At 42.9% G+C, this 17,284-nt stretch overlaps 1 protein-coding gene across 5 annotated transcripts in view; it reads right to left on the bottom strand.

Annotated features, from left to right (window-relative positions):
• FLT1 (fms related receptor tyrosine kinase 1) overlaps positions 1-17,284 on the bottom strand; it is a 174,224-nt gene that overhangs the window by 69,114 nt on the left and 87,826 nt on the right. For 4 of the 5 annotated variants that reach the window (XM_049701112.1, XM_004281761.4, XM_049701111.1 and 1 more), the window contains 3 exons: positions 12,858-12,966; positions 6,368-6,676; positions 1,693-1,839 (listed from right to left, as the gene is read on the bottom strand). In XM_049701112.1, coding sequence (XP_049557069.1) covers positions 1,693-1,839; positions 6,368-6,676; positions 12,858-12,966 — 565 coding nt within the window. Of the gene's footprint in view, positions 1-1,692; positions 1,840-2,462; positions 5,933-6,367; positions 6,677-12,857; positions 12,967-17,284 lie in introns of those variants that run through there. The other variant, XM_033409460.2, reaches the window with a different exon arrangement.

Below are 17,284 nucleotides of genomic sequence, written 5' to 3'. Positions count from 1 at the left end.
AACTCATGATACAATACAGGAAGACACTAGCAACATGCATAGATAATAGACTCGCACGAACCGGTGACTATAAAACAACTCAGTAAGAGAGAACAGAAATACGCCTAGATAATAAAGACTCGCGGAGGACCTGCCTCCTCTTTGCAGGGGTTGAGTAAGGCTTTCAGGAGGGAAAACACCCAGTGTCTTAAGGGATGGGCCGGCATTCCATGAAGAGAAGGTACTCCAGGCAGAGGGGACACAGGAACAAAAAAAGCATAGGGGCTGAAGCAGCATGACGTGTGCCGCGATCTACAAGAGTTTGGCAATTGTTAGAATGTAAATAAAGTTCAAGGCGGCGGAGCATTCGCTGTAAGAAGTAGGCAGGGCCCGTTGTTGAAGGCCTTCTCTGTCAGATGCTTGAACTGGGTCCTGTGATGGAGAGCCAGTGGAAGACTTGGAACAGGGATGCACCGTTTTAGTTGTGTGGAAGACAGATGCAAAGAGAGAAAAGAGAGGTAGGGAGGCCAGTGGGGAGACTCCTGCAGATGTCCAGGACATAGACAGTGAGCACCTGAACCAGGAGACTGACAAGAAGAAAGCAGAGGAAAGGATGGATTTGAGACACAGTTCACATTTCATAGGTACAACCTGCTCAGCCTGATGGATTAGAGGAAGAGGGGGAAGGAGAGAGACCACCTCTGCTGTGGATGATGGATACACGCTGTCTGTACCAGAGGAGGAAAATCATGTGATGTGATCAGTTTTGGACCTGCTTAGTGTAAGGCCTTTCTAAGATATTTGTAGATATGTTAAAATTGGAGATGCTCTACCACAACCTTTTTCTGTGCATCAAACTCAAATGGAGATTTCATTTTGAGGATTCGCATTGGAGGATGACTCCATATTGCTGGTTATTTGATTTAGGTTGTCGGGATGTTGCAAATAAATGGCAAGTTTATCTTTAATAGAAATGTAATTACTAATCAAAATTATAACTAAGTTCATTTTACTCTTATTTAACCATGGAGTCATGAGGCACACAATAGTGTTTATACTTGCAGATTTAAGTGTAGCTGGTATTAAATATATTTTGTTGTTGAAAGACAATCAACATGACCATTAATTTAGATTTTTTTTTTACCGGTATTAGAAAATGTAATTTAAAATATTCTTCTTTTTACCGAATGATTGAAATTGTTATAAAGTGAACTAAGGAGACTATAAATCTACTCTGAACTTCATCTATGCCAGGCGTTCAAAACTCTGCTATACCTCAAATCAAGGAACTAACGCCTCACTCTTCACTGCTGTCAAGATGAACTGAAACATTTTCTGAGGGGCTCTTACCATTTCTCTCTGAATGCAGGATTTTTTTTTTGCCACATGACTTGCAGGATCTTGGTTCCCCAATGAGGGATCAAACCCAGGCCCTGGCAGTCCTAACCAGTGGAACGCCAGGGAATTCCCTGAACGCACGATTTAAAGCAGATTCTGGAAGGATCTTTCTGTAGGGGTAGGAATATGGTCTGTAATAAGAACTGGCTCCAGTATCCCTCACTGGAAGTGATATAAGCATGAACCAGGACCCAATTCATTTTTGCAGGTCTATCAGCAAGTAGTTGGAGACATCCTGAAAGGAGGTGATAGGAATTTTAAGGGAAGAAGAGGGTGAGAAGAAAGAGTAAACACAAGGGAAAAAAAATCTCTTACCAGGTTCTTGTTGTATTTTGTGGTTGTTTTTAAACCAGGTTATCTGAGGCTCTGGGACACCGTTAGCGTGACAATCTAAAGTCGTAGAACTGCTGATAGCCACTGTGTGATCACTGAGGTTTCGTAGGAGGTAGGGTGCTTCCTGATCTAGTGAATAAAGAAAGGGAATTGTTATTACTCGTCAATCTTATTCTTTTATTATATATGCATATCAACATTTTAAAAGTAGAGAGGAAAACAGCAAAACTCAACTATAAGTTTTCATTCGTATTTTATTCCCTCAATTTCTCCTCTATGGTTAGCCTACTGCTTCCTCCTTATTAGGTTACTACAATAAATTGAAATCTGTTAGAACACAGGAAAATCAAGAACTCAACTCTGTATTTTTAGATTTCAATATCAAGGTTTTTGCCTGGCCAACTAGTTTCCTTCCTTTCTTTGAGAGAAGCTTTTTCTAAAACCTAAGGATTTTGCGTGATATTTTAGGAACTAAAAAGGAAACAGACATGATTTTGGATATCGGCTTGTAGTGAGTTTTTACACAAATACAGAGAGTTATAGTAATGAGCTAATCGAATTTTGTATTTTTGTGTTTCACTAACATGTGAGGGCGTGTTTGTGTCACTCAGCTGTCGGTAACCTAAACTGTAAGCAGCAGACCAAGTGGGAGAATTTCTTGAACTTTGAAAGCTTTATTGATTATCTCTTTCCTCCAATCCCTTCCCAAATGCAAACGAACAAAGGATTAATTCAAGAGGCAGAGGCACAGATTTGTAGTTTTTGCACTATATAATAGTACAAATATTGTATTTTATATTACTTTCTCTGAAAACATACAAATATGATACAATTTATTTTAATAAAATGCCAACCAATATAGTACAACAAAATGGATTTAATACATTAGGATGCAATACATTACAACATTAAAATCTCACAGAGGGACAGCAGTACCCCAAGGCCCCCGTGAGTACGTGTCTCTTTTTTTTATGGAATCAGTCCTGCTGATGCGTATACATTCTAGTTGGGCAGGTGCTGGATTGGTAACTCAAGCTTCCACGGTCAAAGAGTAAAGACAACTCCTGAAATCTTCCCCCCCCCTCAAGTCATCCTCCCCCCCCCCCAACTCGTTGCAAATCCTGGAAGACAAATCAAAATAGTTTTGACATCACTTACACATTCTGCGTCACTGGTTTCAATTACACAGTCTGAGCTTTCTCTGACCATTCCTCATCTTATTGTACTAACACTGTGAAAGCAGCTTAGGAGTGATTACAACGCTCTAAGAGATGACACCTTGCAATGGCTCTGATTCCATGTCCCTGCAGGATTCTGCCGAGTCCCCAAACCTTTCTGTTTTTATTCCTGCAGGGAAACTCTCAGGATTAGCATTCATTAAAGCAATTGAGAAATCTCAGGTTAAGAAGTATATTACCATATGACTTTGAGAACATGTTGACATAGCATGACATGGCAGGGTGGCTATCTGTTAGGAGAAACAGATTTCTCATTCCATTTTGATTTCCATAGCTTATCATTAGTCTTTTCACATTTTATACAAAATGCAATCGGAAGGCAAAACAGACTTGAAGGAGCGCTAATTTATAAACTCGTCAACTATAGTGTGAAATGCGTGGTAGCAACGATCCTTTGGCCTGTTTCAGTGTAGCCTTCCTAGTCTCATCTTGCGCCCCCCCGGCAGACCCATTTTAATAGTTCCGGGTTTACGTTCTGTCCAGTCTGTCAAATAGTTTTTCCTAATTGAAAACGCAGCCATGTATCAAAATCTTCCGTTTTGATAATTCTTACATGCTTGATCGTTACAATGTTGACATTTTTACACAGTCAAGACCCCAGACATATCAGTGAAACATGACAAGAGAATAAGGAACAGTATCATATTACTACTTAGCATCTTTACAGCCAACTTTGACACACCTCATTTAAAACTCAGAACAGACCCAGTTCACTGAGTTATACTTGCAATAGCTTCCTCTGGCACATTTACTGTTTCCCAGGCATTAAATATGATAAAATAATCTATCATTGTCCATAGGTCTTATTAGAAGAAGGAAGTCTGAATACATGGCCTGCCACACCCGAATTATTTTCATAGCTACAAACTGTAACATCATCAACACAGACAGGATTTGGCTTCCCTGACAGGTGTGTTTGAAAACAATGCTTATATAAAAGAGAGCATCTTCTTTTAACATAAACGTCACGCAGAACTCCCAAAGGCCCTCTCTGTACTACACAAACTTCAGACGAGAGAAGCAGCTGGAAAGCTGCAGAATGAACAGAGGATTCTCAATGAAATACAAAGTTCATATAAACAAACATGTCTGAAACATACAGTATGATGATTTTTTTCTTTGTACCCATTTCTGGAAAAAAAAAATTCTCATTTTTGGCAAGTTTCAAAATGACCAATCAACCAAGGAATTGTTTTTTAATCAATTCCCGCTTTATAGTAATCTACTTTGGCATTTTAAATAGGAAAGGGACGTTGAACCCATATTTTTAAACCTAAGTTATTTGATGGAAATAGCTGCTTTCCAAAGTTTAACAAAGGGGAGCTTTCAAACTGAGAAAATCAGAATGAACGGACTATTTCTGCTGGTGTTCAACAGCCAAAGATTGCTCCCCACCAGGTCCTTTTACTTCTCGGCATTCGAGCCCAAGAGATCTGCCAGGTCCCACAGATACGTACTTCCGATTCTCCGTTTGGAAAGGGGACCGAGGAACCAGCCTCACACCCTCTACCCCATCTCAGTCATTCTCCGTAGCAGGCTTTTGGTTCTTTCTCTATTTCCCCGTTATCCTCCCCTTACACCACACCTCGAAGACTAACTAACAAAAATCAAAACCCACCCAGTCCTTTCTTTTCCTTTTTGAAACTCTCTCTATGGAATTCTTCAAATTATCTCTCGGAAGTACTTCAAATCATCTTCTGTAACTACTAAACCCTTCCCCTCCCTAGGAAAGGATAGGTTTTGCATGTCCATTTCACCATGTTTTTCAAAAGTACTCCCTAAACCATTTCATTTGCTTTTTCAGCTTTAGTAAAAATTGAGCCTCCCTCCCCCCCCCCCCAGGTCCTCTGGTACTAAGGCAGTTTCCTGAAGGAACACACTGACTTATAATGAACAAAGACGCCAGGCAAAAGACCCATAGGTAAAGTTTCCAGATACAATTGATTATTCTTTCCTTTGGGCTGACAACTTCCAGGTTACTAATTGTTTTCAGAGCATTTGGGGCTCCATAAACGTGCTATTGTTTACTCCTTCACATTTGACAAAAGCAATTCCCACGTGAAAGGCAAGTTGAGCCGTGGGACAGAGTCTGTTACCTAAAGGAGGAAACAGTCTGGTGAGTTCCCAAGCCTGAAAAGCTGTCATATTGTCACCTCCTACTGAACAGCCCAGCCACTGTGTTCTAAGCCATGGCTATTTTGGTCATTATAGTTTGTTTTCCAATAGTTCAGGCAAGTCACATGTAATGATCAATCATAAATGAAAACAACAGAACAACGCATATGAAATTGGTGAAAAAGTCACTTTCCCCAGGAAAAAAAAAATCCTATTCAATTTGCATATGGGGACAGTGGACTTTTTTTTTTAATGGACAAATTTGAGATTGACATTTAGAAGAATGCATTAAGCCTCTGGTCACAAGAGCCTTTATTTCCTTGATAAATTGATCATGGTACACAGCTGAATGCCATCCATTGGACAGGATAAAGTTCTTTAACCAGGGACAAAAATATTAAAAACAAAGGCATGAGCCACTTTTGTTCAGGTGCTGTCAGTGGCTGTGTAGTCCACTCAGAGGCAGTGAGGAGAAAACCCACTGGACTTGTTGACTAGCTACTGGCATTGCAGGAGAGAACGGGGCTTCATCTGGGTGGACTTTTGTAATTCATACTGTGATAAAGCTTTAATACCTCTGAATGACACCAACACCTTGCACCTCTGGGGCCCATCTCAGACGCTCCAGTTTAAAATTAATGTGCTTAATATAAAAAAAAAAGCATCTTCAAATAAATAAGCATTATAACTTGCTATCATCCAGGTGCTATTTACAAATCAAAAGCAGATGTAACAGTACGAAATAAAACCCGGCAGAGGTCCGTCAGAGTCTCCAATTCAACTGTCCTCATTCTGAGCTGGCCAATGAACTGATTCGTGTCCATCTTTGGCAGACACCAGCATCTGTTTAAATTATTCGGGTTTGGCAGCTTGGAAACATAAACATAAAAAGAGGTGGGCATTAAAGTGGAAGGAAAGGATCAGTCCCGAGTTGTTGTCTATCAGGCAGGAGAAAACAGCAAAGAGCAAAACACACAGAGAATGCACTGCAGGGATCCTCCAAATCCAAACGTGCACCAGGTCGGCCCCAGAGAGCGGACCCCTCAGCCTGAACGGGGCGCCCAGAGCTGGGGGTCCCGGGGGGCTCAATGTTACTCCTATCATGGCCAAACTCATTTTGGGAGGAGCTTCTCCTCTGAGCCGGAAAATGAGCAACAGTGACAATAAATCAAGATGATATGACACAACTGTTACTTTGTAATGAGTCCTTTAATGTTTTACATTACTTTGTGAGGTACAATCATTCCTTGTGCTTTTAAATTTGGAGATCCGAGAGAAAACAGCCTTTCTGTTGCAGTGCTCACCTCTAATGGTCACTTCTTTCTTCTGGAGGATTTCTTCCCCTGTGTACATGTTCCTGGCTCGGCAGGCATAGGTGCCCGAGTCTTCCAGGGAAGCGTTCTTGATGACGAGGTGCAGCGTCACGGAGTGCTCTTTCGTGACGGCCGTTTTCTGCTTGCGGATGCTGTGCTGCATGGTTCGGTTATTCACTGTCCGCAGCAAGATCCAGGTAATGTCTCTGTACAAGAACTTGTTAACTGTGCAGGACAGTTTCAGGTCCTCTCCTTCCGTAGGCATTTTTTCCAAGTTAACGTGAAATCCATTGGGCACATCTGGGAAAAAAAGAACAAAGGACTTGAGTGCATAGGAAAATCGATGTCTCATCCTGAGGACATATCTCATTCTAAGACAGTCAAGGATCTTAAGGATTGTTCCTACACAAATTCAGCATCAACATTAAAAGGATGGTATTTATCGTTTTTTTTTTTTTTTAAAGGGGAACGATCAGACATGGCAGGTAGGAACCCACTCAGTTCGTTCCGTCAGAAGCGAGGCAGGAAATGCAAAATAGGACGTTATTAGGAGGGTACGCTCATTTGCTCGAAATTGCTCTTCAAAGTGGAATGCTTTTTTTTTTTTTTTTTTTTTTTTACAACTTGGGATGATAACCCATTGCTTTATCATGTGCAGAAGTCCTCCTGCTAAGTGGGCAAAATAGTGAAGGACTCTAAGAGGAGTTTGTACTAGAAACCACAGGTGCTTTGATAGCCAAACTTATTTAAGTTGTGAACAAGTGAGAACAGGAAGTCCCAGGTCTGCGCTAGGAGACTCCAGTTAACACTTTACTCCTAAACTTTGGGCTGACGGCATCCTCCTCCTGCTGCTGGCCCATCGCTCCCCCTGCTCTTTGCTGGCGCCAAGGGGTCCTTGCTCAGGTCCCCTTTTATGCTGATTGCTCTACTCAGACATAAAAGAGCAAGATTTCTTTTTTTTTTTTTTTTTGCGGTACGCGGGCCTCTCACCGCTGTGGCCTCTCCCGTTGCGGAGCACAGGCTCCGGACGCGCAGGCTCAGCGGCCGTGGCTCACGGGCCCAGCCGCTCCGCGGCACGTGGGATCCTCCCGGGCCGGGGCGCGAACCCGCGTCCCCTGCCTCGGCAGGCGGACTCTCAACCACTGCGCCACCAGGGAAGCCCAAAGAGCAAGATTTCTTCTGAAAATGCGGACAGCTAATCTCGAAGCGTTGCTAGATTGCAAAGTGGGGGCAGAAGGTTTCTAAATCAAATCTGCTCTTAAAAAACATACTAAACATTTTCCTAAAAGGACTGCATCATTGGAAGTCATTTTCTCCAATGTCATTCCCAGGCAACCTTCTTCTCCATCTTCTTGGCGCCTCTAGCCACAGCTCACGAGCTCCCCTCCTCAGCTTTCTTAACCCGGACCATCATTTAGCTTCTGCACTGAGAGTTCCTTAGTCTCCTTTTGGACCATCTCACCAGATGATTTTTCGAATACCATTGGTTGTTACTAGCCCTGAACTGGCCTGCTCTCAAAACCCTCCCATCGCTTGTTACTAGCGGCATATCTGTACTTGAGCAAAGAACTGGGGCCAACATTTCACAAAGAACTTTGAAGATGAAAAGCGCTATGTTATGCTATTATTATTATTATCCTTTGCACACAAAGCTATAAAGAAACCTTTAAACCTTAAGGGGACAATAGTCCAAAATTAGATATCATATCAACTCTTTCCTAAATCTCACTTTGCTTGTTTTTCTGATTTTTCTGGGCTCTGGCTTTATTATAAAGTGTCACGTCTGAAGAAATGCCAAAGTATTTCTTTGGGAGCCGGGGGGTAGCAGTGGTTTATGAAGCTGTCAATGACTGGAGAGAGAGGAGACCAGTGGAAGTTTTCCTGCTTTTAAAATGAAAACCTAAGAATGTGCCAGAAGAGGCAGAAGCAGCTGACCATAGTTTTTTAACATAACAATAAGGTGTCAGAAATAGCCCCTCTAATTCAGCATCTTTTTATACTTGGGACACTTTCCAAGCATGAGGAGTTAAACATTAGCCATCAACTTTTACCCAGATACTAGGGCAGAAGTCTTGTGCACTGGTTGCAGTCGTATTATTTCTGAAAAGACGGTAGGCTTCCATTTACGAAGTCCCATCCTGGTAGTCAGAACCCAAGTGGGTCCCAAGTAACACCACTGAGATCATGTAGAGAGTTTCTATTTACTTTAGTGATTTGAAACTTCCTGTGGAAATAGCTCACAGGTTTCCTGGTGGAAGATTTTGTTTATCTTTGCCAAGCACCACCAGGAATCTCAAAATAAAATGCATTTAGTGACATTGGGAAACCAGGGAGATAAGGCAGCGCTGTTCCTGTTTCACCCTCAGTAATTGCTAACACACCCAGAGTCATGCTGAGTGCCAACAGAACAGCAAAAACACACACAGAGGAAAAGAAAAGAATCGAATCCGTTTTCAGGTCCGTTTCTCATACGGGGACACTGTTAGGAGGCTGACTTGGTTTATGTTGTCAGATGGTACTTAGAAATGATCTATTTCTCAGTACAGCCCCTGCACTATTCTTTTCTGATCCATGGAAGGTGATAAATAAGACGTCCTAAACTAGGTAATGAATCCAGAGGGATTTTTCCCTTAATTCATGTCGATTTTTTTTTTTTAGCCTGAGTACAAAAACAGACCAAAGAAAGCACTGCCTTCTAACTCTCAAAATGAAAACAAGAAATCTTCCCACACTTAAGGCTCTGTTGCAGATTCAGCCCAGGCTTCAGTAGCACCAACTAACACTCGTCCATCCAGCACATAATCACATCCACGGCGTCTTAGGAGATGTGGTGGAGAAGACGCCACCCTTGCTCAGGAGACATCCCACTCAGGGTTAGGTGAAAGGGTAATGTATTTACAGAGGTACACACCTGGGGGTGGACATCTTGACTTGATTGGATCAAACGTGTGAATTAAGTTCATGAAAGAGACAAGCATAGACATTAAAAGGATGAAAGGTATCTCCTTTGTCAGGTGGAAATAAAGGCTTTACCTCAACTAGAGAACAGAAACAGCATTCTCTAAAAAGAAAGTGAGTGGTGACTAGAAAGTAGATAGATACTATGGACAAGTGAATGGCAGAGTTGGAGCAGAAGCTGTGGAGGATGCTAATGGCCATAGCAAACTGGTTCACATCAGTTCAGAAGGCAGCTCTGTTGTATTTTAGAGAAGGGGCAGCATGATTGAAATGAGGATCGGTACAGATCCAATTCTAGATCTTTTGATTCTGAGCAGTTCAATTTTAGACAGCTCTTTTAAAGCATGACCTGCACTAGGTCGAGTATAAGCGTGGAACAAATATACATTCATTTTTCAGAAAATCGTCATGGAAGGTGCAACATTCCTAAAGAATATTTAGTCTCATCTCTAGTGAGGCGAAATCTCATGACAGAGATTTGAGTAAGAAAAAGAGAAGAGTTTTAGAAGAATGTAAGTAATCTATGATTACCCATCAAGACTAGAATTTTTCAAAACAGGGAGCAAAGCATTTAGGAGAATTATATTCTGGGCAAGGGGGACTTGATTGGATGAGTTTGTGCTCAGTTTTAAGATGAAATTTCTGGAGGAAAAATGTCGTGAGCTTCGAGTTAGGTATGTTGGAAATAGAATTCCCATCGCTCCTTTCGATGGATGAGGAAAGGTCTCAAGCACCCCGTGGTTATAAACTGGACGATATGGTGGGAGGCGAAGGGGGACTGCTGCCTGAGTTCCGCAGGTGGTCAGCCGTATCAGCTGGGGCCCTTGCAGCAGCCATGCTGTGCACAGATACAGGCCGGAGCCATGAAGCACTCGGGGGAGGGGTGGGCTGCATGTTGGTGCTGCAGTGAATAATGGGCATCGATGAACCTCCCTGGGACTCGTATCATGAGGGAAACGAGCAGGGCGTGCCCTCAGTCAGGGCATCCTCTCCCAGTACTCCCTTCAGACCCAGGCAAGGGGGCTCTCTGTTCAGGCTGTACCCCTCCCCACAATGGAGAGAGTCTAGCGGCGGGGGGGGGCTGCCCACACAGAGCCTATGCTATCCCCACTCTTTATCTTTCGTGGGGCCCCTGGGGCCCCAGAATTCCCTGTAAAGATGGTCCCAAGTCTGCTTCCAGACTGTCTCAGACCTCTTCCCCCTTCGCTCTGTCTGTCCTCCTGAGGTCAGACTGCTGGGCGGTCTGCACACTTACAGGGCCCAGGGAGACTGTTTGGGGGAGGGGTGGACAGAGTTTGGAGGTGTGGCCTGGGGAGATCATCCCCAGGAGGATAGGGCCCCTTACCGTGAGGGCCGAGCCCGGAGTGGAAGGAGAAGCAGGGTGAGCCGGGGGTGGGCTTCTCCTGCACCGTCAGGCACCGTCACACTCTGTGCAGTCCCGGAACTCTAGGTTTGTGCCTGACTTTCCAGGTCATCGTGAAAGTATCTTTGTCCACCAGAGGCTACAACACATTTCACAGCTTGTTCATGTGATTCAGAACTTGTAAGTGGTTAGACGTATAGTCTGTGGGCCTCTGTTGGTCTTCTCGCCTCGATTCTGAAAATGCCAGGGCCAGCCTGTCCTCTTCTTTCTATGGATTCTTGGTACCCACAGGACTACCTCAAGCCCCGCTTCCTTCTCAGAGGCTTAGAGCAACACTCTACAATACAGGGCTACCTGTGGCTACTGAGCCTTGAAAGTAGGGTCAGCGTGACTGAACTGAATTTCATCCAGTTAGTTTTATCTTATTTCAACCCTGATTTTTAAAACCGAAGGGATGTAATATTTTAAAAAATACTGATGACGTGTTAAAATGACAACATGGGATCTGTTAGGTGAAATAAAATGAATTTCACTTTTTTCTTTTTACTTTAAAAAAAAATGGTCACTAGAAAATGTTAAATTATGTATGTGGCTGACATACTTTTATTGGTGGAGTTGGCTTGGCATTGGCTAGCATCTGTCACGTTACTTCTGCTCATTCCTTTTGATACTAGGATACAGGTAACATTTCTTCTTTGTGTCCACAGCGTTCAAACTGTCTTCCTAGAAAGACAGGGCCTCCTTGCTGTCTCTCTGAATGCTCAACACAGAGCTGAACTGTCCTGTTTAATAGCTGGTGCTCATTAAACTTGTACAAACGTATTGAATGTTAAGAATAGAACAGGAATGGCTCACTCTTTTGTACTCTAAAATCACAGAGACAGTGGCCTTGTTGCCCCCCAGATATAAAGGACAACACAAACCTTTGGACTTAATTAGTCTAAATCATCTGAGGTTGATTAAAGAAAGAATCAGTATGTGTGAAACTGCTCTCTGAATCTTTCTCTAAATAAAGGGCTTTTCCTATTTGGAATGAACGCAAAGATGATTTTATCTCCGCTTCTCGAATATTGAGGGTAGAGGGACTGACTTGGTTTTCAGAGGCTCTCCCGTGTGCCCCTCCACCTCTCTCAACCGCATTTCCTCATCTGGAAAATGCAGGGCTCTCATGTCGAATTATAGCCCCTAGAAGTCTCTTCTGGCTCTGACATTCTGTGAGCACCTACCCACGGATCTCTCCCCTGGTACAGCTTCTCTGAGGGTCAGCTAACGTGCCAGAAGGCTCCCTGTGACCTGGCAACCCATACTTCTCATGCAATTGGACATACCTATTTCTTTCTGGAGAACTCAAGGCAACTGCTACAGCCTGCCCCAGGCAGTGCGAAGTTTCCAGAGAGTTGGCCAACTGCCCAGGTTTTTTCAGAATATTGGGGGAGTGTGGAGCCAGGCAATTGTTTTTATACTTTGAGCTACTTACTTCCTTCCTGTACCCATGGAGGGACATAGGGAGTGCCATTTGTGTCCCTTGGAAGTTATAAGATTTGCAGACACCATCATATTTAAGGTTAAAAATTCTGAAATGCTACCAAAAAACAGCACACTAAGAACGATCAACCAAGCTCAGCTTCAGATTTCTTTAGGAGAGCCTCGTGTGCCAAAAAGCTGAAATTCAGTTGTGAAACATTTGCTGTACAGCAGAAATTAACACAACACTGTAAATCAACGATAACATCAATTTAAAAAAAAGTTGTGAAACAGTTCGCCTCTTGGGTTACAAAGATGTCATCCCACGTATTAGAATTGGTTTCCTTGACTGTTACCGAACACCCACTGTGTGCCAGGCCCTGTGCTGGGGACTGTAGGGTGTTCAAAAAGGAACACGACAAGATCCCACATTCACAATCAAGCCTAGGAAAGAGACGTAGACAAACAGCTCTAAAAGGGAATTCAGGGAAATAACCCTTCAGGAGACCCAATGACCCCATGATGCCATAGAAAACTATTCCTGAGAGCAAGGATGAAGGTACTCAAGGCTGGACAAGTCTATGGAATGTTTTTTTTAAAAATAAAAGTCACTCAAGTGCACTCAAAGCACAAAAGACTGCAAGAGAGACTTGAGGTCCCTGGGCTGTCTTCGTGAATATAGGACACGTGGCTTACCTGTGATGTAAAAGTTTATGTTTCTTTCCACAGTCCCTACTTTATTGGCAGCCATGCAGCTGTAGATTCCAGAAATTCTAGAGTCGGCCACAGCCAAGGTGCTAGCCGTCTGCAAAAGAAAAGGCAACTTCAGCGACAGGACGAAGAACCACTGGACACCCCCTGAGATATTTCTGAGGGGGACATGATCCGGCTATTCCACTGCCTCAACAGAGGTAGAACTGCACACGTGGTGGTTACCAGAAACTCTCCCCTCGCCGAGCCCTCAGCAAGAATGGAAAAACAACAGGAAAGCAGGTCCTCAGGAGACCGGGGGCTATGACATCCGACTCATATGAGGGCTTCAGGCTTATTTATCTCGTGCTGCTGGCGTAACAATTACAGACCTGAAGCCCAGATGCGGGACAGCACGTCCTACCCTATGAGGTGGTCAGGGCCACGCCAACGAGAGGGGGAGGTCCAGGCCTTCCCTTTTGTTTGGATGACCTGTGATCACGAACGCCACTTGGTCACAGGAGCCTTCTTTGCCGTCTGGTTCTGTAAGCGGTGTGTTAAGGGAGCACAGACAGAGGAGAAAGGCTGCTGAACCATTTCTCTTCTGGGACGCGGCACTGCAGCCCTAATGACGCAGAGGGAGGGGCGGAAACTCCCTGAGGCTCTTGCGGGTGTTTGTAAATTACTTAATTTCTCAGGCTGTCAATCTCGCTAGAAAATGAAGATATAAATCATGGATTCACACGGCAACGTCGCTTCTCTAGGGTTTAGTGCTGCTCTTGGGCAGATGAGCCCCTAACGAGGCAGGAGGAGTCAAAGCTATGTGAACTTGAAAGCACTTTCCAAACTATGATGTTGCGAAAAGTAATGTCTCAAAAAAAAAAAAAAAGAACCACAAATTTATACAGCTTAAAGGTTTGCATGGCTGTCTTCTTTCAAAGATAAAAATTAGCAGTATGAAATGAATTGTTGAGAATTTTAAAATTTAACCCAACCTTTCAAAAAAGTAATGCATGCTATACATGAAAAAAAAATGAAAGAGCTAGTAAGTTTTTCATATTTAAAATTACAAAAAGGGTTGATCCAGTTACTTATAAATCGTTGCAGCCTATCTCCTAGGACACAAAGAACTGGTCATAAGTAGAGGCTGTGCTGATGCTTCCAGACTAATGGGGTGTCCTGGCTGGAGGAGAACGATCCGGTCACTTACAGGTTAACGTGATACATACAGAGAGGCTGAACTGTGACAGCGGGCTTTCTAAGATAGTAACACAAATTCTACAAAGGGTCCTAACATTTTTCTAAGTTGCTACGTTATGCGGTAGGCACTTTACTCGTATTCTCATATCCCTTACGAGAAATGAAAGTATGTCTGTCTTTACAGATCAGGAAGACTAAAAAATATATTCGTAGTTTTTTTAGCCAGCAACTTCATTGCTCCAAATTCTCTGTAATTTCCACTACGGTACAGTTGATATTTCATGATACCTTTTCTGTTTGTTAGATCTGTTTAATTACATCTACCCACATACCCTCTGTGTATTACTGAAATTCTGGGAAATGAGTGTCTGCGATTCGTGGCATTTTCATCCAATGTAGCAGATACTGATTATTTGTTAAGGCATCACCCAGACGTTGTAAAGGGGACGGAGGAGAGTATGACACAACCCTTATTCTTAACGTGAAGGACTACTTCTAGGTCACAGGAAAGAATTACCCTACTTGAAGCCCAAGTATATATTATTCTCTCTTTTACAGAAAAAGACTCTCACAAAAGCAAATAACCAGTGGAGAGAGCTCAGGTGTCTCTTTCTCTATTTTGATTACTAATCATTACAAGAGGCGGGGAATACAAAAATTCTGGATGGCTGTTTAATTATTGCACCCACCACTTCAGAGTTGTGGAGGAAAAATAGCTAGAAGAGAAGCTTGTAGGTGACAGGTGGAAGGACAAGAGAGATCACCAAGTGAGACTCTGACTCCTGGAATTTTCTCAGGAGACGAGCTCAGGTGCCTGAAAGCAGCATGAACAGGGTCAGGAGAGGAACAGTCGTGGAGACCTCACAGCCCCTCTGCTGTTTGCCTCTCAGCTCAAGCACAGCTTTCCTTATGAAGTTAGCGCTCAATGTTTATCCTAAAGGGCCTCAGCAGAGCCTTATTTAGATTCTCAGATGTATTGCTGCTCAATAAGTAAGTGAACAACTCATTTCTGTTTGGCTTGAACATCTGAAATGATGAACAACGATGACCTGAAAGTTGCATTTGGATTTCTTTTAAAATTATTTTGATTTCACTGAGAGCGGGGCAACTGAGAACCAGAACTGGGTTTCGTGCCAAGGGCAATCAATTCAGATGTGCACATTTGCCATATTTAAGGCCTGTGCAGGCAACCGGGGGAGGGCTGTAGCCATTTTACAACACTGCGAAAACAGATAGCTCAGGATTTCTGTATAATCAGAGAATAAAACTGAGGTCCACAGAAGTGAAGTGAATCCAGGCCACACGAACCATGGAGATAACAGATGCATCTGAATCTCTTATTTTGCCTGAATGACCTCTTCCGAGACTGACACCTTACCCCCAGTAGAGCCTGCCCCAGAACTCACCTCTCCAAAGTTTCTATTAAAATTGAACTAGAAGGTGACATTGGTGGGAGCTTACATTATTTCTTTGTTTCTGGGTACCTCTATGTTACCCTTGCTGTGCGCCAGACAGTGTGTGAGGCATTACCTCATTTAATTAATCCTCCCCGGAGCCCAGTGACGTGGGTATATTACTTGTTCTACACAAGAGGCAACTGAGGTTATAAACTGATTCACTCAAAGATCCATGGTGCCACAGACAGCCCCGAGCAACAATTATGCCCAGGTCTGTCTGACACCAGTGCCTGTGCTCTTAATCTACACGAAATTGCTGCTTGCCGCCTTCAGACCCTTTAAATCTAATAGTACAGATCTATCGGTAGAGTTCTGTCTCTGCCTTGAGTCGGATTTTCTCTCGAGAATACCTCCTTTAATGAGCAGACATGGTCACTACAAGCTCAATGCTACTGTGTACAGAAATCCTGTTTTTTTAGTATTTTATACAAGCTGCAAGCTGATACAGTGTTATATGGTTTGAAAATATGATTGATAATGGACAAGTTATAATTAGAGAAGAACATTTTAAAATAAGATGGAACCTACGTCCTGTGAGCAACGTTATTCAAAATGATCTGGTTTCTAGAGGACTTTTATTTTTCTAGAGTATATTTTTAAGCTATAAATTAAAATATTTTCATGAAAAAACTATGACACTTGAAGTATAAACTATAGAGTCAGAAAAGGGAGGTCAAGTGTGAGTTGGAGGTGGGTGTAGTTTGGACACAAGAGAACTTCTCACAGGACAGGAGTCTCTTGGGTTAAGGGGACAGATGTGATCCCCGGCGGTCATGACCAAATACTATTGTTTCAAGAGGGAAAAAATGGAAATAACATAACAGTTGGAACAGCAAATATCAACTTAATACTTGAAAAGAGAAATTTCAAACTCAAGAAGTTGAGTTGTAGCATATGTTTGAAATTATCATCATATATTTTATAAGGTACACCAAAAGAAATTCCCAAGGCTGTCTGCTTGTATCCATTCTAGAATTAGTTTCCATTTGCCAGTTTTTTTTTAGTTCTGAACCCACACTTTGGGTGCCTCTGTTTTCCCTGCGAGGACCTCAAGGATTAAGATATTAGAAACAGACCCTTCAAATCCATTCTCTGGGTTCTTCTGTATGACCCAGGAACGCTGGTGAACACTGTCGTCAGGTACTGTAAATTTGGAAGTTATTCATTCTCCTTCCTTCCTTCCCTTTCGCTAAGCGTTAGTGATTCACTACTGGAATGTGGTTTGAACCTCATGGAACAGAATGGATGGGATGATGTGTAATTCAGCCTAATTTCCAGCACCTGCCTTTAAAAAAGACCTATATATGGATTTTATTCTCGGATGTTTCTATTACAGTTTCCTTTGAAGTGTTTCAGGGAGAAATAAAAGCAGATATGTAAAGGTCAGGGAAGAATCTAAAATGATCCTGGGGTGGTGCATTTGAGCCAACTGATGGGAAATAGAACGTGAGAAGGTAGACAAGGTCGGGGAGTGGGTGGGAGAGCGGAACCCAGGCTGTACTCCCGGGATGAGGCATTCATGCTTTGGTCATGGACGTGTCTTTTACGGTACACACATTTCTCAATGAAACCTCAAAACGATTTCAATGGAGATGTTGCTAAGATGTTACATTGTCATGATCCTCCAGCCTCACAGAATTAATGCTGTGAAACGCATTTCCTGTGTAATTTTTCCTAACACAGGGCTCCTTCTACTTCCTGCCCCAAGTCTACAAAGTCTGGCAAACCCACTGAAACCATACCAGAGCTCCATGTTTGCCGTTAGCAACTCCAATT

The sequence above is a fragment of the Orcinus orca genome, chromosome 18 (assembly GCF_937001465.1).
Source record: "Orcinus orca chromosome 18, mOrcOrc1.1, whole genome shotgun sequence".
Classification (NCBI taxonomy): domain Eukaryota; kingdom Metazoa; phylum Chordata; class Mammalia; order Artiodactyla; family Delphinidae; genus Orcinus; species Orcinus orca.
Note: the sequence above shows the minus strand (reverse complement) of the source record. Positions and strands in the feature narration are given on the sequence as shown.